General features: G+C 39.5%; 1 protein-coding gene across 1 annotated transcript in view; it reads right to left on the bottom strand.

The window, feature by feature from the left end:
• Positions 1-23,165, bottom strand: part of PTCD2 (pentatricopeptide repeat domain 2) — a gene marked incomplete at its 5' end in the record, with an annotated part of 44,450 nt that overhangs the window by 19,587 nt on the left and 1,698 nt on the right. The window contains 5 exons of the mRNA XM_006168344.3: positions 3,202-3,315; positions 5,781-5,872; positions 6,268-6,346; positions 8,934-9,051; positions 18,107-18,236. Of these exons, the coding sequence (XP_006168406.2) occupies positions 3,202-3,315; positions 5,781-5,872; positions 6,268-6,346; positions 8,934-9,051; positions 18,107-18,236 (533 nt within the window). The remainder of the gene's footprint in view (positions 1-3,201; positions 3,316-5,780; positions 5,873-6,267; positions 6,347-8,933; positions 9,052-18,106; positions 18,237-23,165) is intronic.

Below are 23,165 nucleotides of genomic sequence, written 5' to 3'. Positions count from 1 at the left end.
ACAGAAAGCGAGAAATCACCCCCCAGGGGGGATGGCCATGCCGCAATCCCTTCTCCTCCATTCTCCTCTCGGGATCTTGGGCATGCACGCACACGTGCCTGGCGTGAGTTTTAAGCCACCGGATCCAGGACTCGAACCACAGTCGACTATGTGGGAGTCCAGCGACATAGCCATTACGCTAACTGCTGGTCCCAGATCTCTCTCTTTCTGACATGAACCTTCTGCAAATGGCTGGTATAAAGGAAACTTACAGTTTGCAATCATGGACAAACATTAAAGAACCAGCATATGAACTCCATGAAGATGGTATTTTTTTTTTTTTGAAATGGAGGGAAGGAACACAGTAAAACAAAATAAGGAAATAACTGGCAGATAAAGAGACCCCAACAGAAAACAGTTTCCAGGGGTGTAGATAACAGCAATGAGAAAATGAACGAGATCACATTAAAGTGGAAAAAGAAATCAGGTAGGCCTCAGATTTACCACAGCAATATTCTATACTAGAAGATAGAAAAGCAAGGCCTGGGGGGAAACAAAAAGAAGAAGAAGAAGAAAGAGAAAGAAAAGAAAAAACCTCAAGAAAAGCAAATACTACCTCAAAATTTTAAATGTGGTCAAACTGTACAGAAACAACTACAAAAACAATAGGCAAATATTACAAAATAATTGAAAATTTTAAGAACACAGGGAACGTTGTTCCCTTCAATAATTTACTAGATCTACTCCAGCTGATAAGGAAAAGGTTGAAAAAACAACTAGCAGTAAACAATGAAATACTGGGTTGTGGGAAAAGCCATGACACATTTTTAATAGAAAAACAGAAAAATATGGGGCCAGCAGTTAGCGTAATGGCTATGTCTCTGGACTCCCACATAGTCGACCGTGGTTCAAGTCCTGGACCCGGTGGCTTAAACTCACACCGGGCGCGTGTGCGTGCATGCCCAAGATCCCGAGAGGAGAATGGAAGAGAAGGGACTGCAGCATGGTCATCCCTCCTGATGGTGGGGGGGCGTGATTTCTCACTTTCTGTCTCTCTGTCTCTCTCTGTCTGTCTGGCGGGCACACGCGCCCTATAGCAAAAACCTCTCCAAAAAAAGAAAAACAGAAAAATATGCATGACTTTTCCAATGACCCAATATCTAACTACATATACATATACATAAAACAGATTGCGGAGAATATGGCTACAGCAAAGTCTAAATGTTATAATACCTTGACAATGGAAAAATGATAATACCAACAAAAGTTAGGAAGAAAAAAAGTGAAAAAGAAGATAAGAGTAGGGAAAGAAGACTTATTTCCTAATCTTTATTAGTGCAATTCAAAAAATATCATTTAAACCTGACAAATTGGGCAGGTCCCATGGCCCAGTAGTTAAGGCAGATAGATCCCACATGAGTGTCCATATGGTTCAAATCCTAGTCCCAACATCTTGGAAAAAACTCATCAGGTGTGTGTGCATACATACCTAATATTCCAACATACCACAGAGAAATGGGGGAGGAGAGACTGTGGGGTGACTATGCCCCCTTCAGGGGTGCTTTCTTCCTCTCTCTCTCTCACTGCCTTTCCTCTCTCTGGCAAGCATATGCACCCTCTAACAATTAAATAACAAAAGCTGACTAAGTATAGTTAAGAGAAAAGTGAACACTGTGTGAAATAACATGTAAACTAAAATTGGGTGAAGAAGGAGGAAAATAAGAGGGGAAAATAAGAGGGAAAAATTATAGTAGGAAATTAATAGATAATATCAAAGAAATGAGAATAAAATAAAATTTTTTAAAAAGTAACCATGAGAGCAAAAATACAAACCACAGAAACAACCATATGGAGTAAGATATTTTAAAAGCTATAAAAACAGAGAACATCACATGAGACCTAAGATCAAATATATGGCACATTAATATAAATGCATTATATTAAAAGGAAGACTATAAATCCAAATTAAAATTTATGTAGTACATGAGAGACATACCTGAACAAAACAATTCAGAAAGATTGCAAATAAAAGGAAAAGAAGAGGTGTATGTGAGAAAATGAAAACAGAGGCAAACAAAAACAGGGTGAAGATATTAATATTAGACAAGGCTGAATTCAGGGTAAAAGCATTAAACATCACCAAGAAGGGCACTTTCAATGCTACGGTAGAAGATTCACAAGAATGGTATAACAATGATGATATGTCTGTGAACCAAATATTATAATTTACATACACATAAGAAAAAAAACAGAGCTACCAAAAGAGAGACAGGAAGAAAGAGGCAAAAGCCTTTGCAGAGACTTTAATTCATCTCAGCTTGTGACAGATTGTGTGGACAAAATGATTCCCCTGGACAGAGAGGGGAGCTTAGAAATGTAAAGAAATGACCATGGGTCAGCAGAACCTGGTGAATTTGTATCCTCTGAAGTCTTTGTTCTTTGATGACTCTTCCCAGCAGAAGAGCACAAGGACCACCCTGATATTTTGATTTCTAATTAATGATAAACAATGTTCTTTGTCCATATTTTACCAGCCCAGTGAATGACTTGACTTGGTTAATTACTGTCATAAATTTTCCTTTTACTATTTTACAGTTTTGGCCCCTGGGATAGGATTATCTCACAGGAGGAGCTCTTCAAGAGAGAGCAGTTTCCAGGGTTCCAGTTCTAACTCTGCCCTCACATGAAGTGTGACCTCAGGGAGCCTTAACTGCCTCCATGTCCAGTTCCAGGAGGGGAGGGTAAAACCTCATCCAAATAACAGTAGGTGGGTCTAACTCTAAAATATATGATGAAATCCCCTTCTACAATGGGCTGATCTAGGAGTTCTCATTCATCTGGGGTAAATTCAGCTTGGGGGAGCATTAAATTTAACCGCTCTCTGAGAACCTTACTCAAGAAAGTGATCATTTACAATTTTCATTTTAATTTCTTGAAGAATTTCCCTGAGTGCAACTTCCCTCTCTGATTCTCGAAAGGATCTTGGCCAAGCCCTTCTAAATAAAACTGTATGTTAGGTCCTCAGCTGTAGATGAAAACACTCTTTGTGCAGGTACAAGTATCAGATGTAGGCTGCCATGGCAACCAAGGCACTGGTTACTTTATGGGGACTTTTTCTTTATGATACTCTCAGAAGGGAAAAATTGAAATAAAATCAAGAACAAACAAAAGTTACGAAATCTCATCCACTCCTATTTACTCATGGGCATCCTGAAGCCTTACCTGATTCAGAGCTAATGCCACAGCAAAACAGGATGCTCTCCTGGAAAGAACTTCACCTTTGATTAGAGCTTCTTCTCTTAATGTAGTACAGATTTTCAAAGATTCAGGGCTATTCTATGAGAAGACAGGATTGCTCGTTGAATGTCATTATTAATAGTGCTCAGTATTTCAGATTTCCTTCTGTAAGAATTACTCAGAGTCTATCTCAAATCTATCTCACTTAGAAGATAAAGCTCCATAAAGAGAGTGTTTGCAAATAGATCGTATAATTTTTATGTTAATAGCTCAAAAATGTGATTAGCTTAAAGTTCTTTTTCAGTTTTCTGAGTTGAGGTGGTTTTCACCAGCAAATATACAGGTTTCTTTGTACCTGAACTGGCTAGTTTCATGACACAGGACCATAATGTACAAGGATCAAGGCAGCCTGTTATTCTATTAAATAATAGGACAAGGCTCAACAACACCATGCAATAAGTTTTCCTGGGGGGATTTCCAATCTGAAAATATTTACACTTGTCAAATGTTTGAAAACACAAACACTAATTTGAACATAAATGATTTAAAAATCCCAAGAAAGCAGAAACCTTAAAAAAAAAATCCAAGGGGCCAGCAGATGGTATAATGGTTTTGTTGCTGGACTCCCACACAGCTGACCACAGTGCGAGTCCCAAACTGAGTGGCTTGAAAATCACACCATAGGCATGTGTGCATGCATGCCCAAAATCCTTGAAGGAGAACGGAGAAGTGACTACGGCCATGTCACTACCCAATGGGGGCTAATTTCTCACTTTCCCCTTTCACTGTTTTTCTCTCTGTCTGTCTCGCTCTGGTGAGTGTACACATCCTAAAGCAAAAAACTTCAAAACAAAAAAAATCTAAGAATATAAGTAGTACACAACCAGCAAGACAACAAAGGTAAAACCAAATCCTCTGCTTTGTGAGGTAATGAATGAGGTTTACAATCCAGCATCAGCTGTGTGTCTGTGACCTGACTCAGAACTCAAATTCTCAAAGTGAAGTCTGCATTTGATGAGACAGAACAGTTCCCAGAATGGAGCTGGAATTGGTATTGGATAACCAGGTCAATGTTCAGCTCATCTCCACCAAGTGAAAAAAGTTATTCATGGACACAACAGAGGAGAGAAAAGTCCTCCAGCTTTTCCCAAGTAGTAGAATTAAATTCTCACCACTTCAGTCTACACTTAGGGAGGCATCCCTAAAAAGGTCAGAGATTAGAAATCACAATCAAATAAAAGATGTCCTGGTGTTGTGTGTTTTGCTGACCTTCTATTTCATAGAATCATAGAATTATCATTTCCGTGACTGGAAAAAAATTGCCTAATCCAGGGGTCAGCAAACTATGGCCCTTAGGCCAAATCCAGCCTGTAGCTACAAATGTTTTCACATTTTTAAAGGCTTGTTAAAAAAAGAACATGCAACAGAGACCATGTGGCAGAGGTTGTATGTATCCTCTAAGCCTAAAATACGTCCTGTCTAGTCTTTTATAGAAAGTTTGCCACCCCTGAATCTGACCCTCTCATTTTCGAATTGAGATAAGTGATCAGTTCACAGCTATAAAGTCAGTTAATACTAAAGTTGAGACTAGACTCCAAGTTTTCCAATTTCCAGTTTGGTGTTCTTTCCACTGGAGCCCAGCTGCCTTCCTTGTTGTGGAAAGTTGGTATTGCTACACCCTTAAGGGTTTTTTTAAATAGTCCATGTCCTTCTACCTTGCTTTGAGTTCCTTCATTTTCCATACAATAAGGTTTTGTGACCCAGTTTTCCAAAGTTTAAATGTCATGAATGTCTATGGTCATACACTGAACCATGGTTACTTCACTATTTTAGTTACTATTCATTTATTCAATAAATATTGAAGATGTATCTGTAAGAAACAATCTTGGCACAGTAATAATATAAGGACTTGTAAGTCATTGTCTCTGTTATCAGTGAGTTCATTTTAATGTCACGCTTATTAAATGGGTACTGGGCACTGTGTTAGGTGCTGAGATACAAAGAAGCTTCAGGGAGCTCACATTCCAGTGAAGAGGATGGAACCTGCACCTACCACATAGAACATCGGGCAATGTCAGAAGTACTAGGTGTGTGACAGAAACAGAGCACAAGGGTACTTGAAGGAGACAAACGTCACTTCCAGCTTTAGTGATCATGAAAACCTCGCTGACGAGAATAGTATTCTCTGAGTTTACAACTGAAGGTATAGCAAGGTTTCCACAGGAGGCGCCAACACAGAAGATGGATTTAATGAGTCCAGCATAGAAGATGGCTCTAAAGCAGAGCCTGAACTCCAAATACCATCTCTTGTTCTCACCATCTACATAACTGACAGGATAAAAGATGTAAAAATTGTTTTTCCCATGAGAAAGCTGTCTGACAAGGCTTACTTGAGTTTTCTAAAATTGAATACATTTAAAATTGAAATATTTGCAACAGATGGAAAACAGACTTCAGAGGATCTGCATTTTATTTGTAAAGGGAAAAAGTATATATATTTTTTTCCAAAACCTCTCTCAAATGCTACCCACAATGCTCTAAAAGTTAAGGGGAAATAATCTTACCAGTTTGTAGCAAATTGCAAAAGCAAGAACATAAGTATCTTGGATGAACTTCACATCTTGGTTTTTCATCTCTATCAATACTTCCAAGGCACCTGCCAAAAGTGAAGCGGCAATGTTAAATGCATCATAGTAAGGGGGGAGTTCCTCTCCTGCGGGCCCCCAAATCTTTGATCTATTCAGCACCATCTACTGAAGAGAGTATTTCTGCACAGGAAAAGCTATTAAGTCATTCAGCAACGAGCTAAATGTTAACATAATCAGGTCATGCGGGAAGAACCAATACTGTAAAACCTGCTATAATTTTAGTATAAGTAAAGTCTGAGATGTTTAGTTTTAGCATGACATGCGAGACAATGAACTCAGTCTCCATAATGAAGCTACTTCTCAGGAATAGAAGAGTCATTTCACATGGTCCATTTTGCCCCAGTGCTATCTATACCAGCAAAGACAGCAAAATTTTTCAGTAAATACGTAGTGTTGTACTTACTTTTATATTTGCCTTTGACAAATAACATATCCATCAAGATATTGAATGATGTGGAATCTGAGAAGAAACCTCGTAAGTGCTAAGGAAGAAAAACAGTACAGATTGGCTGAAAGTTAAAATTGTGAAGGGACCCTACTACTTTATCTTATCTATCCAGGACTTAATTTTCTGCATATTTTATGCATTTGACCTTCTGAATTCTTTAAAAAATCTGATATGCCAAGGATTAGTTTTTGAAAGAATGTGAAAATGTGGTCCACTCTCTTGGCTGTGATGCACTGAACAGAGGCAAGAGATCTCTGGGTTTCATAAACACTGTGAAGAATGCCTATGAAATATGGCTCTTCTATACTTAGAAGAAAAGAAACAAGCTGAACAGTCTTGGCATGGTGGTCCTGGGACCTAGATACCCATTATTAACATGAAATAGCATCAATACATATGCTTGAGTGGGACCAGCAGATGGTGTGATGGTTACTTCGCTGGACTCCCACATAGTTGACCTCGGTTTGAGTCCCAGACCCAGCGACTTAAAACGCACACCAGGCACGTGTGCCTGCATGCCCAAAATCCCAAAAGAAGAATGGAGGAGAGGGGACTGTGGTGTGGTCATCCCCACTGGAGGTGATTTCTTGCTTTCTCTCTCCCTGTCTCTCTCTGTCTCTCTAGTGAGCGCATATGCCCTATGGCAAAAATCTCTCTTAAAAAAAAAATAAATAAATGTACTTGAGGACTAAGCAAGAGAGCCTCACATAACTATGGTCCTCTGTCAGTGAATAGATAATGGCTACTTGATTACTCACTTTTTGAAATAATTCTCTGAAACAGTGATTTTGGTATTTTTTCTTAAACTTTTCTCTTCCATATTTATTTATTTATTTATTTGACAAATAAAAATTGTATATATCATGTACGTGCTGTTCTAAAATATGTTTATACTTAAGTTGAGCTAATTAACATATGCATTACTTCATATACTTCTTAAAATCTACTCTTGGCAATTAACTAAAACATATGCAAGTGACTAGTGGCTACAGTACTGGCAGCACTAGCGGATTTTGAGAAGGGAACATAAGAAGTTAAGGTTCAACAGGACTATGGCTTATGTCACTTACCAATTCAGTTCACCTGACTACTCTAGGAAACTTACTTATTCATAAATTTTTCATTTATGAAGATTAGGAAAATGTTTAAATTTTCTTTCTTTTTAGTTTTTCTTTATTTTAAACACCATACTCAAGGATAAAATGTAGTATCATGAAACTTTTCTTTTCTTTCTTAGTTTTTGCCACAGGGTGCATGTGCTCACTAGAGAGAGAGACAGAGAGAGAGAGAGACAGAGAGACAAAGAGTGGGAAAGTGAGAAATCACACTGTAGGGGAAATGGCCATGCAGTAATCCCTTCTCCTCCATTCTCCTCTCAGGATTTTGAACATGTCCACACCCACCTGGAATGATTTTCAAATAGCTGGGTCTGGGGCTCGAACTGTAGTTGGTCATGTGGGAGTTTAGCACCTTAGCTACTACAGCACTTGCTGGCCTCATTTTTGTTTTCTTTTTATTGCACCATTAACACATTTATTTAAAAATGGTCAAACAATATACAAATCTATGAACTGAAAAATGAGAATATTTTTATAATTTTATCTTCTGAAGATAAGCAGTAGTTTAGTGTATATCTTTCCAGATTTTTACTATGTATATAAAAATGTAAATGTCTATTTTTGTTTGTTTTTTTGGGAGAGGTTTTCGCTATAGGGCGCGTGTGCTCGCCAGACAGAGAGAGACATAGAGACAGAAAGCGTGAAATCACTCCCCGGGGGGGTGGTCACGCCGCAATCCCTTCTCCTCCATTCTCCTCTCAGGGTCTTGGGCGCGCACGCACACGCGCCCAGCGTGAGTTTTAAGCCACCGGGTCCGGGACATGAACCATGGTCAACTACGTGGGAGTCCAGCAACATAGCCATTATGCTAACTGCTGGTTCCCAATGTCTATCTATTTTTTGTTTAGGAAAAAATAGTATCGCAGTTTTCTGATCAGTAAAATGGAAAAAAAGCTGTCTACCTCACCAGGACTACTGTGAGAAACAGATGAAATGAAACAAATATGCAAAGTGCTTAAGCACAATGTTGAGTGCACAGTAAATATTCAATAAGTAATTCCAAAAATAATTACTTTTGTTTTTAGGGAACGAAAATGAATATGTGAAAGCAGTTTGAAAATGAAAAAGCATTTTATAAATATGATTTTCAACCAGAAAAGTATATATAAAAACAGGAGAAGATGCAGATGAAGGACAAGAATGGCAGTCTATCTTAAAAACTATCCTCCACTGAAAGCTCCTCAAAGAAAGCATGTACCTCCCAGGTCAACACACATTCAAAGTCGGTAGATACCCAGTAATCTGTAACTACACCTCCTTTACATCTGTTCTACACCTCTCTATAGAGACATACACCTCTTGATACCTATCAACTCCAATTTGATTAAAGATTTACAAACGCAAAGAAGAGTTCACTCACTGAACTCAGCTTCTTTCTCTGAAAATCTAACCCAGGAAAAATTTAGCACGAAGAGATGCCTTTTCTAAAATCACCAAAAACATTCCATGATCAGCACAAAAAAAAAATCACATTGGCAGAGAAAACAATCAGGAAACAATAACCTGGTCTTTGACGAGCTCCACCGCAGATTCCTCCAGATCCAATTCATAACACAGCCTCATGAAAAGTGGTCCAAACTTAAAGTCTTCCAAAGTGGCATTTCGGTTCTCTGCATGGTACCTTGTAATCAAAGTGATTCAATGAGCCAAAAGGCAGAACACAGGTAAAAGGACAGGCAGTGACTGAGCATGCAACCTGCTCAGTGTTGGGGATGTACTAAAGAATGAGATAGAATCATCGTCTGAAGGGGGAGGAGTGGAGATTTGAAGACAGAGGAACTCTAGACTGCAGAAATATTCCAGATATTTCAACAAATGGGTGTTTGTTAGAAGCAAACTCTGAAATAAAACACAGGAAATATGCATTGGAATCATTCTCTAAATTTAGCAACAGCCCGCTGGAACCGAGTGTGAGTATCCTTTAGGGACAGCACTGGTCTCACCTCTGTAAGTGTAGCAGAAGGGGCGCCACCTAGAGGAGAACAAAGGAAAGGAGTGGGATTGTTGCTCCATGTTTCTCAATGTAGGCTTTATCCTCATATAGGATGGTAGACTCCAACAGACGTTACCATTTATAGCACCTGCTGTACTTCTCTAAGCTTAGAGAAAGGCATATGTGAGCTACACTCACCTAGCTCAACAAGTTAAATGCAGTTTTGAAATTCTAAGTTTTAGAATAAAGGCTAATTTCAAGGAGAGAGATCTTCTTTGTGACTTGAGATCACTACCAAAGTAGCCAGTCTGCCAGTTGTAACAATGGAAATATAAATCACTAGCATTTACCTTTCTTTTAAAAAGATAACTTTCTAGAGGGTGCATGCACTTACTTGACAGAGAGAGAGAGAGAGAAGAAAAGTGAGAAAGCACCCCCCTCCCCCATGGGTGATGTTCACACTGTAATCTCTTCTCCTCCATTTCTCCTTATAGATTTTGGACATACATACACTCACACACCTAGCATGTTTCTCAAGTCATTGGGTTCAGGACTTGAATTTCGTAGATGGCCCTGTGAAATCCAGGCCACACCACCACTGGCCCATGACCACTTGCTTTTAATAACCAACTCTTTCTGCTTTTGACACCAAGGAGAGGATCTGGTTATAAAAGAAGCATCTCATGAAAATCAGATTTTAGGAATTTCATGATGTGAATGAGTCTAAAATATTATAAGGAAAAAACTCTGACTTTAAAAAATAATGCTTTTTACCTTCTACCAAAAACACTGAGGAAAGTCATGGTAGCATTATGACCAGTCTATTCTAAACATATATACTGCCCAATAGAATGATGATGTGTATTTTTAATTTCATAATCCAATCATAAAAGTTACAAATAATATTCACTGCTTCTTTATAACAGTTATGAATAGTTATTAAAAGGCAAGGTCCTATAGCAATTAAGAGTTCCTAGTCTACTTCCAGACAGATGGTTCAAATTTTACCTCTTCTACCTATAAACTGTGTAACTATGAGCAAATGAACTAACCATTCTGTGCCTCAGTTTCCTCACCTGAAAATGAAGAGAAGACGAGAACCTAACTCAGAGTTTCTGTGAAGATTAAATGACATGATGTGTCTGGCACACAACAAGTCTTCAATACAGATTGGTTCTTCTAAAGTATAGAAGACATCTTCATGGCTCCTGAGAACTAGTGATTTTAGGGAATAAAGAAATGAAGATTTTCTACTGATAATTCAGTCTCCAGACCACAAATCTGTTAGTAGGAAGACCCTCAAGCCTTCTCTCGGCCTCTGCCTCTGTCTTCTCTTTTTTTTTTTTTTTTTGTAATTTTTCCTTTTAAAAATATTTTAAGGTAAAGTATTTTCTGGGTTTTCAGCCCATCCTCTCCCTTTATCTTGTTAATAATCCTCTCTCCTCCCAACCCAGGAGAGGCAAGGAAGCAGGCCTCAGAAGACACCTTCATGGCTCCTAAGGACTAGTGATTTCTAATTTTTGCTTTCTTAAAAAAAATTTTTTTTTGTTTAGTTTTTTTTTTTTTACTTTTTTTCTTCTCTTTTTCTCTGTTTCTTGGTTGTTTTTGTTGCTGTTCTCTCTCTCTCTCTCTTTCTTTTTCTGCATGCTCCTGGACGTTCAGATTGAACTTCAAGTTTGGGAAGAAACAGACTTTCCATCAGATAACTAGAAATCACCACAGGACCACAAGAAATAAGGGAAAGCAAGAAAATACCTCTCCTACAAGGGAAAACAATAATTCTTCTTCATCCACAGACAGTTCAATGGAAATCATGGAAATGTCTGACAAAGAATTTAGAACATTCATAATGGCGAAGCTAAAAGAGATGGAAGAGAAGAGAGGCAATGAACTGCAGTAGAATAAGGAGAAAGGAGCTGATGAGTTCTGGGAGGTGAGGAAATTCTTGCAAGATCTAAAAGAGGAATTACACAAGAGAATCAAATGGAACTGTTAGAGATGAAGACTATGATACAGGAAGTCAAAATCTCTCTTGAAAGTATTAAAAGCAGACTAAATCATACAGAAAATAGAATCTCAGACATAGAAGACAAAATTGCTGGCCTAGAAAAATACACCAAGAAGACTGAGAAAATTACCCCAAAATTTGAGGATAACATACAAGAAATACTAGATACCATTAAACGTCCAAATATCCGGATAACTGGCATCCCAGAAGGCGAAGAGACTAATAAGGGCATTGATGATCTATCCCATGAAATCCTGCAAGAAAACTTTCCAAATCTAGAGAGGCACTCGAATATCCAGTCCCAAGGAATACAAAGGACCCCAAATAGAATCAACCCAAGAAGATCTTCTCCAGGACACATTATAGCCAGACTGACCAAAACCATAGACAAAGACAAGATACTAAAATTGGCAAGAAAGAAATGTCAACTTACCTACAAAAGATATCCCATCAGACTAACAGCAGACCTCTCATCAGAAACAATGTGAGCAAGGAAAGAATGGGAAAATATATTCAAAGTGTTAAGGGAAAAGCGATTTCAACGGAGAATACTGTACTCAGCAAAATTATCCTTCATATGGGAAGAAAAGACAAGAACATTCTCAGATAAACAAAACCTGAAAGAATTTACCAGCACCAGACCAGATCTCCAAGAAGTTCTCAAAAGAGTGCTATGTCAGGAAAATTAAATATAGTCACACAGAAAGAGTTCAAAAACTAAGAAAATGGCGGGACCAGCAGTTAGTGTAATGGCTATATTGCTGTACTCCCACGTAGTTGACCATGGTTCGAGTCCTGGACCCAGTGGCTTAAAGTCATGTCGGGCGTGTGTGTGTGCATGCCCAAGATCTCAAGAGGAGAATGGAAGAGAAAGGACTGTGGTGTGGCCATGCCCCCTGGGGGAGTGATTTCTCACTGTCTCTCTCTGTCCTCTGGCGAGTGCATGTGCCCTGTAGCAAAAACCTCTCAAAACAAACAAACAAACAAACAAATGAACAAACAAACAAACAAAAAACTAAGAAAATGGCCAACTTAATCATAGGGACAAGTCTGGAGTTGAATATTATATCCCAGAATTCAATTGGGAAGATTGAACCACAACAGAAGATAGATTAAGTACATGAGACTGAACTGGTGAAATAGCATTCTATGACTTTTGACTAAAATATTGTTGCTTTTCTTCTAGGCTTCGTTCTCTGGTTTTAAGAGTTTTTGTCCTGTCTTGAGCTGTCAATAGGTCCATGTGCATATTATTTGAATGGAATACTAACCTGTTTCCAGGCTTTAAGCTTTAAGCAAATTTTTTTTTACCAATTCAAAACTGCTTTTCTTGAAATTACCAGCTGAACTTGCTATTGAAGGTAGTTAGATTATGAGACCAGCAGTTGGAGTGATTTCTCGCTTTCTATCTCTTTATTTCTCTTTCTGGCAAGCGCTCACGCTCTATGGCAAAAACCTCTCAAAAAAAAAAAAAAAATTATAGGGAACCAGCAGTTAGCATAATGGCTATGTCACTGGATTCCCACGTAGTCGACTGTGGTTTGCATCCCAGATCTGGTGGCTTAAAACTCACGCCAGGCGCATGTGTGTGCATGCCCAAGATCCCGAGAGGAGAATGGAGAAGGGATTGCGGTGTGACCATCCCCCCGGGAAGTGATTTCTCGTTTTCTGTCTCTATTTCTCTCTCTGTGTGTCTGGCGAGCACATGCGCCCTATAGTGAAAAACCTCTCAAAAAAAATTATATATAAAAAAAGAAAGTAGTTAGATTATTTAAGAAATTGTGGGATCAATAAAATGTGGGGGGGAAAGGAATGGAAGATAATTGTAGACTGTAGACACCAGAGACAGTGTGAGAAGATGGTAAGAAGGGGCAGAGGGTCAGACATAGGGGTAAATATATATATAAATATATATATGTGTGTGTATATACACACACATGAAACTAGAAATGGAAAATTATTGATGATAACATACATGATTAAGCCACTATGCAGCATATTCTGGATGGAAACCACTTTTTGTATGCTGTGATGATGATTAGGGGATGAATGTAAATTAATTTAAAAAAAAGTTTCAGAAGAAAAAAACACGAAAACTATTTTTCTTGAAATTAAAAAAAATGCATATTTGATGACTTCAGCAAACTATATATTCTCAGCTAGGTTCTATTTTATAGTATGTTCATTCTACTCACTGAGGTTTATGCCTAAAGTCAGATTTGCGTTCATGGATATGTATATATCAGCTGTGCTTGCTATTGAAAGTATTTAGATTAATTAAGTTCATTAGCAAATAAATACAATGGGAGGAAAAGGCATAGAAAGCAACCATGGATACCAGAGACAGTGTGTGAGGAGGGTGAGACATTGCAGAGGGTTAGAGATAGGGAATCAAGGAAGGCAAAAATAGCAAAACATATAGGAAAGAAATGGAAAAATATTTGTTGATGATAACATGTATGTTGATGTGCTTGATTGAGCCAATTTACAGTGTATTCTGGATGGGAAATCTCATTTTGTTTGCTATAATGATATATAGTGAATGCAAATAAATAAATTTAAAAAATATCTACTTAAGAAAAGTATAAGGAAAACATCTTTAAAATCGGCATATTTCAGCACATAGTCTCATGAGAAACTTGTGCAGATAAAAAACAGTAGAAAGTAAAAATAAAATCCTTCCTGATTTGACATTCATTCAAAATGACATTATGCTAATAAAAGCACTAAGAAGTCAATGAGATAATAAATCACCTTCTTGAAAAGAAATGCTCAATTAAGAGGATTCAAAATCCCTCTCTTAACTGTACTTGTTCAAGATTATGAGGGGATTAAGTTGCTCCCATTTTTGGCTCAAGAAACAGCTTATGTTTGAACCCATGACTCCTGCTTCACAGCTATGGCTGCCTGCCTCAGAAAGAGGGAGAAGAGGCTGGATTAGGCCAAGGACCCATCATCTTCCTACTGTCCAGCTGTCCACACATAGAGGGAAAGGACAGCAACTGGGTAGCGAGTTATTAACATCGACAAAAGAATTATGAGTCATAATTTGAATGTTCATGATAAAAATCAGAGTAGGATGATTGCTCAGAATTTTTATCCTGTTTTGCTAGTCTTTAAACATCTTGACAGCTTTAGGTATTAGTAAGAAGAGAGAGATGAAAAAGGGTCAGAGGGTTTCAAATTATTTCACCAGGTGAAACTGACATGTAGAATTAGGTTTGCTGATAAAGTGGGATTGTAAATTAACATAATCCTTTTGGAAAACAATCTGATGGTTTATATCAACAAAGTCTAAAACCTTCATGCCCTCTAATCCCTAAAAGAAAACAACAAAAAATAAGTTTTATGCAGAGTTGTTCATTATGCATTATTTATAATGGTGAGAAGTTAACAACAATAGGGGCGCAGTTATTTAAAATACCAAACAGGTGCCAAGGGTGATGCAGTAACTTATTCACATGGGAAGGTTCTGGGTTTGCATCCTCCCTGAGTATGCTGGACATGTGTGGCCATCACATGGGGTTCGCAAAGGCTGGCATTAGATAATGGGGCTGACTTAGACTGGGATTGGATTGCAGCATCAAGACCCCACTGCAGGGCCAGCCAGTGCTGTAGTGGTTAAGGTGGCTGGAACCCACATAGCCAACTATGTGGTTTGAGTCCCAGCACCCACAACTTGAAAAACTTGTCCGGCGCGGAAAAGGAAAAAAAAAAAAAAAAGGGAACCAGAAGCTAGAGTAATGGCTATGTCGCTGGACTCCCAAGTAGTCGACTGCGGTTTGCGTCCCAGACCCGGTGGCTTAAAACTCACGCCTGGCGCGTGTGTGTGAGTGCCCAAGATCCCGAGAGGAGAATGGAGGAGAAGGGATTGCGGCGTGACCATCCCCCCTGGGGGGTGATTTCTCGCTTTCTGTCTCTATGTCTCTGTCTGTCTGGCAAGCACACGCACCCTATAGTGAAAAACCTCTCAAAGAAAAACTTGTCAGGCGCATGTGTGTGCATACCCAAAATCCAGAAAGAAGAACAGAGGAGAATGGATTAACAGCATGGCAATTCCCCATGGGACAAGAGGGGTGCTTTCTCATTTTCCATTCTTCTCCCATGCCTCTCTAGAAAGTCCACATGCCCACTGGCAAAATATTTTTTTAAAAAGTAAGACCTTATTAGGTGTGCACGTGCACTCTCTTTCTCTCAGTCCCTCCCACTCGCTCACTCATAAGAGGAAGTAAATAAATAAACTTAAAAATAAATAAATAAGGCCAGCCTGGTGTCAAGGTGGTTAAGGTGGCTGGATCTGACAAAGCTGACTGTACAGTTTGAGTTCCAGAATCTATGGATTGGAAATAATGCTGGGCACATATGAGTGCATGTCTAAAATCCCAAGAGTAGAATGGAGTGGGAACCAGCAGTTAGCATAATGGCTATGTCGCTGGACTCCCAACGTAGTCGACTGCGGTTCGCATCCCGGACCCAGTGGCTTAAAACTCACACCAGGTGCGTGTGCGTGCGTGCCCAAGATCCCGAGAGGAGAATGGAGGAGAAGGGATTACAGCGTGACCATCCCCCCTGGGGGGGTGATATCTCGCTTTCTGTCTCTCTGTCTCTATCTGTCTGTCTGGTGAGCGCACACACCCTATAGCGAAAACCTCTCCAAAAAAAAAAAAGAATAGAATGGAGTGAGAAGGGATTGTGGCATGGTCATCCCTCTACGGGGTGCTTTCCCTCTTTCTCTCTCTTCCCTTTTCTGTCTTTGACAGAGCAAACTTAAATACAAAAATAAATAAAATCAATCCCATGATTGATAAATAAAAACAATCCCAATGAATATTGTATTATAATTAAAATATGATTAATAGGTAAAATATCTATGCTATAATATTAATTTAGAAAATAATATCCTTATATACAGTCATACTGATGTTTTGGACAGCAACATACCATTTACACAATAGTGATCTTATAGGATTATACCATATCGCCTCAGTGTGTAGTAGGCTACACACTCCAGGTTTGTGTAAGTAAACTTAAAATGTTTTGTGCAATGATGAAATCACCTGAAAGTGGCATTTCTCAGGACTCATCCCCATCAGTAAGTGATGCAATGCCTGTATACAGTAATACTCATAACTATGTAAAATTAACCTACCAAAGCCACAAAATCTTTCCATGGAAAAAAAAATCTGTAACAAAAATACAAAAATATTAATAGTAGTTTCTTTGGTGGCCCAAAAATGGCCACCATCAATTTCTTCCCACCTAGAGTGTGCATGCTGCTCCACTCAGGCCGAGGGCAATCCATTTCCCCTGCCCTTAACTTTGGTCTGGGCAGGCAACTTGACTTGACTAAAAGAAACTGTGCCAATTCTGGGCAGCCTGACCATACCTGGCAGCTCCCACCTGTGCTGTGGGGTAGTGCCACTGGAGCTAGACTAGGAATGGTGAGAGAGGGAGGGGCCACATGGAGGAGCAGTGAGGCATCAGAAATGTTAGTGAAGTCTTCTTGGGCCTTCAGCACAGATCACCTACTAACTGACAGTAGGGGAGTAGGGATTCTGATGGCGTCAGAGACATCAAGGAGGAACCACCCAGTGGAGATGGGCCTCAATACCTGACCCACAGAACAGTGAGAAAACAATATATAATCATGTTTCAAGCTAGTAAGTTATATTATAAGGCTAAAAATGTCAAGTACTGGTGAGGCACTGTCAGCATCAGACAACTGAAATGGCAGAACTTGAGATATATTTCTCCTTTCTACTTCGTTGGTGCTTTTCAAATTTTCAATAAATTTCATGTAATTTTATCTTTTCCTATTTTTAAAAATAACATAATTATTTTCTTATCATAAAGTTAATAGTGTCCACTGTAGACATGTTTGAGAAATCAGAAAGAAACACATTTAGACTAACAATAATCTAAGACTTCCCAAAGACCACGGTTAACTTTTGGTAATATGATATCTCAATGTTCTGTGTGTGAATATTTTATATTCCTCTCTATGCATGTCTGTGTATAGGAATATATCTTTAAAGAATGATGATGAAGAAGAAATGAATTTCAGAAATGAAGTCTGTTAATTTGATGTCATACTGTTCCCTGGTAAGCAAAACCTTCGCTGGGTTTCCCAACAGCAGGCTATGGTTATATGTCAGTTCTCTATGACACAGGGAATTCTAACAATGGATCAGAAGGGATAATAGGTATAAGACTGGAGGAGAGAGAATGGTTAGGAGTTCACTGAAGTCATCCAAGCGAGAGACAATGAAGTACAAATTAAGACTCTGGTAATGGGGACAGAGAGAAGAAAGCTAGAGATGAGGGATACTAAGGGAGTGGAAGTGCCAGGATTTCAAATCCTATCAGGGAGGAATGGCAAATGAGATAAGGGGAAAGAGGCTCCATATCTGTCCTGAGTGACTAGTGGGTAAGATAGGAAACACAAGAGGAATATATTTGTTGAACTTGAAGAGCTAGAGGATATGTGAATGGAACTAGTGAATTGGCTGGTGATTTCTTTGGACATGAATTACAGAAGGTACAGAGGAGGTACATCATAAGTGTCTGCTCAGTGAATGAATACAAATGTCTAAGTTCAAAGTAGGCATCTGGACAAGAGAGCCAGAAGTCATCAGTGTAGAGGGGCTAGCTAAAACCTTGGAAGTGGGAGAGATGCTCGGGAAAAGGAACACAGTAAGAGGGGAAGGCTGGCAGAATACTAAGGAACTGACTTACCTGTAAATAACGTTTTTAGCCAGCTCCACATCGTCCCGGGACTCACACAGATGAAGCAAAGTTCTCAACTCCTCCCGCAAGAGGAGCTTGTTCTGGGTTAATTTCTCTTCCAAGTTTCTAAAATAGGTTTCTGAAAGAAAGCATAGGATGGCTACCATCATTCAGGCTGATTAGGATCGTAAGAAGTCTCTCCTCAGGGAGAAGGGGAATCCTGAACCTGGCTGGCTTGCAAAGGGCCACCGAGAGGCGCTTCCTGTGGCTGCCATTACTGGCTCACCTCCCCTGGAGTTGTGAGCATCAGGAGATGGTCCAGGAAACAAAGCATCTATATCATGGAACACAGGTCCCCCTCAAGCCTTTCTAAAATAGAATCTCTGAGGGGTAGGAGCATAAGAATAGGAACTTTTGATTCCCTGGGTGATCCTTAGTTATATAAAAGTTTGAGAACTACTGTCCCAGAAGCTTAGCCCAAATAACTAATTCTACAGATGACTCATATATATTTATATATATAAACAGATACCCAAACCAATTGGCAGGGTTCCAGGCAGGAAAACGTGAATTGAATATGAATTTGTCTATAATGATTGACCCTCATGATTCAGGAATATTTAATATTTCTTTCCTTTGACTCATCTTCGCCTCTCTTTTATTCCTCTTGAACTCTCTTTAATCAGTTGTTAGAAGGCATACCACAGTACTATATAATTGGTGAAGGGAGGTCAGGGGAGTAGAAATAGTCCTCTGAACAGTAGCTAACACTCTTAGTGACAGAATCATTTCAGGGTTATCAAAGTCTATCTCTGGTCCTTATCTTTGTGTGTGATCAACCTGGGACAGTCAAACACCAAAAGGAAACACTTCCTCTTGGCACCAGGAAGGGGCTGGATTCTCACCAGAAAGTGGGGCAAGATGCAAGGCACGTACCAAGCAAGCATCTGCTTTCCAGAAGGCAGGACTGTTCTCAGAATCAGAGGCTGCCAAGAAATAGCTACAGAATTCCCAGTGCTTTGAAGAAATGCTGCTGAAAGAAATGGCACAATATACAAGGGTCTTCAAAAAGTTCATGGAGGCCACCTGATGTTGTGGTAGTTAAAGTGGCTAGATCCCAATGGCTAAGTACATGGTTTGAGTTGCAGGCCCAGTGGCTTGAAAAACACACTGGGAGCATAGGTGTGCATGCTCAAAATCTTGAGAGAGAATGGAGAAAAAAAGATCTGTGGTGTGGCCATCTCTCCTGGTGAATGCTTTTCCACTTTCCTCCCTTCTCTCTCTGTCTCTCTCCAGCAAGTGCATACACTCTATAGCAAAAGTTAAAAAAGAAAAGTTCATAGAAAATGCGTATTACGAAAAAACTACAGACTTCAAAATGTTTTTGCAGGAAAATAAACTGGTACGTTAATTCCATCTCCTTGAACTTTTTGAAGTCTCTTCACATTAAAAACACAAGAATTGGAAGCTGTGGCGACACTGCTCTCAGTTTACAAGAAAAGAAGATCCACTCGGTTGGAGATAATGCAGTGAATCTTTTCAATCTTGATTTGCAGAACCACATAATGGTTAGAAGTTTTAGACATGGAAAGACCTAAGATAAAACCTGGGCTCTGCTACTTGCACGCTCTGGGGGGAGACCTTTGTCTGTGAGACTTAATTCTTCTAGTGTAAAGTGAGGATCGTGGTATATACGAGGCGGGATTACCTGAGATGACGTAAGTAAAGCATTTAGCACAGGGCCTACCATATAGCAACTGCCAGTAAATAGAGACATGATTGCTCTTACTTCTATTACTTTTGTCCCCCGTTAGAGCTATGATAGGTCTAGTAAATATTTCTAAACAATTTCCAATCTAAAAGATCTCAAAGGGGTAACTTTACCTCGTATACCTCTTAATATGGTTAATAACCCATATGTGGTAAACTCATACTCAGAGGTAGCTTTCTTTTTCTCTCTCATACATAGGTATGGATCCTACCCTTAAAAAGCTTAAAGTCCATTTGGGAAGATAAGATATACAAAGCTGTCTGAAAACAATGATGGAGGAAGTGACATGTGAAAGAATATAAACATAACAGGACAGCAGAGTCCTATCATAATACCTATTAGGACTCAAAGGTGTAGGACAGACCAGGATTGGTGGAAGTGACAGGGTACCAGTTAGGAAGGAAGGGACTGAAGAGGCTTGGGAAAATGGGGAAGGGGACATGTTAGGTATGAGAATCAGCATGAGTAAGCAAACAGAGTTGGGGGCTTCAGGTGTTGGGGGAAGAGCCAATGACTGGATTAATCACAAAGGCCTCCAAAAAGGAAAAGGCCCATCGTAGAAGAGATAGAAAGCCAGGGAAGTGAATATGTATGTGATGTTGTACATACCAGGATAAAACAGGGGTTCTTAAAATGATGAAAAGGGGGGCCAGCAGGTGGCGTGGTTGTTAAAGGCGCTGGATATCCCATATGGCCAACCACGGTTCAAGTCCCAGACCTGGCAGCTTGCTTTTTCCCTTTCCCTTTCTCTTTCTCTGTCTCTCTCTGGTCAAATTTAAAAAAATAAAAAAAGTAACAAGTGGAATTAAATAAATACATAGTTGTTGAAAACAAATAACGAAAAGGGCGTTAGTAGGGGGTGTGGTGATCAAGGCGCTAGATTCCACATAGCCGACTCCATTGTCCTGAACCTGGTGGCTTGAGAAGCATGCTGGGTACGTGTATGTGTATGCCCAAAATCCTGAAAAGAGAATGGAGGAGAAGGGACTGTGATGTGGCATCCACCTGGGGGATTTCTCACTTTGGCTCTCTGCATGCCTCTCTCTGGGGAGCATATGTGTTTTATGGAAAAAAATCTAAGAAAAAATATTATGAAAGGTTGGCAGGGTTTTATAAATGTTTGACAATGGAGTATACTGGCACTAGTTATATTAAGTATCTTTCAAAACATGTGCACAACTGTAATGGCCTTACAAAGACTATGACAAGTGGAAACAACGAGCCTTAACTACAAACCTCGTATGGCTCCAAAACACCTGAGGAAAAAGAAAAGACTAGGGACCAGCAGATGGCATAATGGTTATGTTGCTGGACTCCCACATAGTTGACCACTGTTCGAATCCCAGACCTGGTGGCTAAAAACTCATGCCAGGGGACCAGCAGCTGGCATGGTGGTAAAGGGTACTGGACTCCCACATGGCCTTCCACGGCTTGCTTTATCACTTTCTCTCTTGCTCGCTCTGTCCCTCTTTGATAAAATTAAAATAAATAAATAAATAAAGTTCATTCTTTCAAAAAACAAAAACTTCATGCCAGGTGTGTGTGCATGCGTGCCCAAGATCCCTAGAGGAGAAAGGAGGAGAAGGGACAGCAGCATGGATCTCTCGCTTTCTGTTTCTCTCTGTCTCTCCAGTGAGCACACATGCCTTGTAGGAAAAAATCTCTCTCTAAAAAAAAAAAAAAAGAAAGAAAGAAAGAAAGAAAGAAAGAGAGAAAGAAAGAAACTGAAGAGAAACCTAGGTTGAACCTACTAAACTGGAGATATATTCTCTCTGGCTCCCAAGGCTTACCTTCTTGTCCTGAAGATGGCATTATAGAGTATAATTAATGGAGTAGTGAGAGCAGACTGAGCTCTGGAGGACAGGACAGTAAGGGAATGCAGGTAGGAAGTGTCAATTAGATGCTCACAACATTAGCAATGAAAGGAAGGAAAGCTGGGCCTATGGATGAGTTATTAAAAAAAAAAAGAGAAGTCCTGGATGTATTTATAATGGTGTCTGAAATACTGGGAAGAACTCTGTTCAGGAGGGAGGGAATGAATGCTGCACAATTTCTCAGATGCACGGAGAATGGAACCTATTGTGGTGGCATCCTTGTGTTTTCAGCTTTTTATAATAAAAATTATTAAACATACCTTTAAATAGAATGAATAGTATAATGATCCCCCTCTCCCAAGTACTCACCACACAGCCTCATCAATTATCAATGTTTTGCTGATTTTGTTTCTTGTACACTCCCCAAACACATAGGAGTTTTTCAAAGGAAAAATTTTGTTTATTTAGGTTTTTGCCATAGGGTGCATGAGCTCACAGGAGAGAAAAATTTTTGAGTGAGAAATCACGTTACCCCCACACTGCAGAGGTGGATGGCCATGCTGCAATTCTTCTCCATTCTTCCCCTGGGATCTTGGGCACACACACATGCACCCAGCTTGACTTTCAAGTAGTCAGGTTTGAGACTCAAACTGTGGCTGACTATGTGGGGATCCGGTGCTTCAACCATCACACCACATGCTGTTCCCAAGTTTTTCCTTTTTTTAAAATATGAAATCTTTGTTCTTACTGACTTTTCCAGCACAAACTAAAAAAAAAAATCAAAATGCTTCAACACCCATAGCACTGCTTTGTTTCATTATATTTCATTTATATATAGATATTTATGGGTGTACTGGAGATGCAACATACAATGTATTTTTCTCTGAGGGTTACATCACAAAAAGTTTGAAACCCAGTTATCTGGAGTTCTTAAGTTTTATTGTGCATATAGATCATCTGATGCATTTCTATTTGCATTTCTATCAACTTCTCAGTCCCAATGACACTGACGATTATGCTGGTCCTTGATCCATTCTGTGAGTGGTACAATTCCTGAGAGAACTGGTCACAGCGCTAGTTTAATATTTCTAGGATCTTGGCAGAAGGGATAAGAGGAAGCTGTAGACTTTGTAGTAGTAGAGTATGAGATGAAAGATGAATGGAAGCAGGAACCAGCAGTTAGTGTAATGGCTATGGCGTTGGACTCCCATGTAGTTGACCGTGGTTTGCGTCCCGGACCCAGTGGCTTAAAACTCATGCCGAGCACTTGTGCATGTGTGCCCAAGATCTCGAGAGGAGAATGGAGAAGAAGGGATTGCGGCATGACCATCCCCCCTGGGGGGTGATTTCTCGCTTTCTGTCTCTATGTCTCTCTCTGTCTGTCCTGCGAGCGCACACGCCCTATAGCGAAAAACCTCTCCAAAAGATGAATGGAAGGGTAGACTAGGAAACTAAGAATAAATGGTGTCGATTTTTTTCTTAG

The sequence above is a fragment of the Tupaia chinensis genome, unplaced genomic scaffold (assembly GCF_000334495.1).
Source record: "Tupaia chinensis unplaced genomic scaffold, TupChi_1.0 Scaffold145717_1, whole genome shotgun sequence".
NCBI lineage: Eukaryota > Metazoa > Chordata > Mammalia > Scandentia > Tupaiidae > Tupaia > Tupaia belangeri.
Note: the sequence above shows the minus strand (reverse complement) of the source record. Positions and strands in the feature narration are given on the sequence as shown.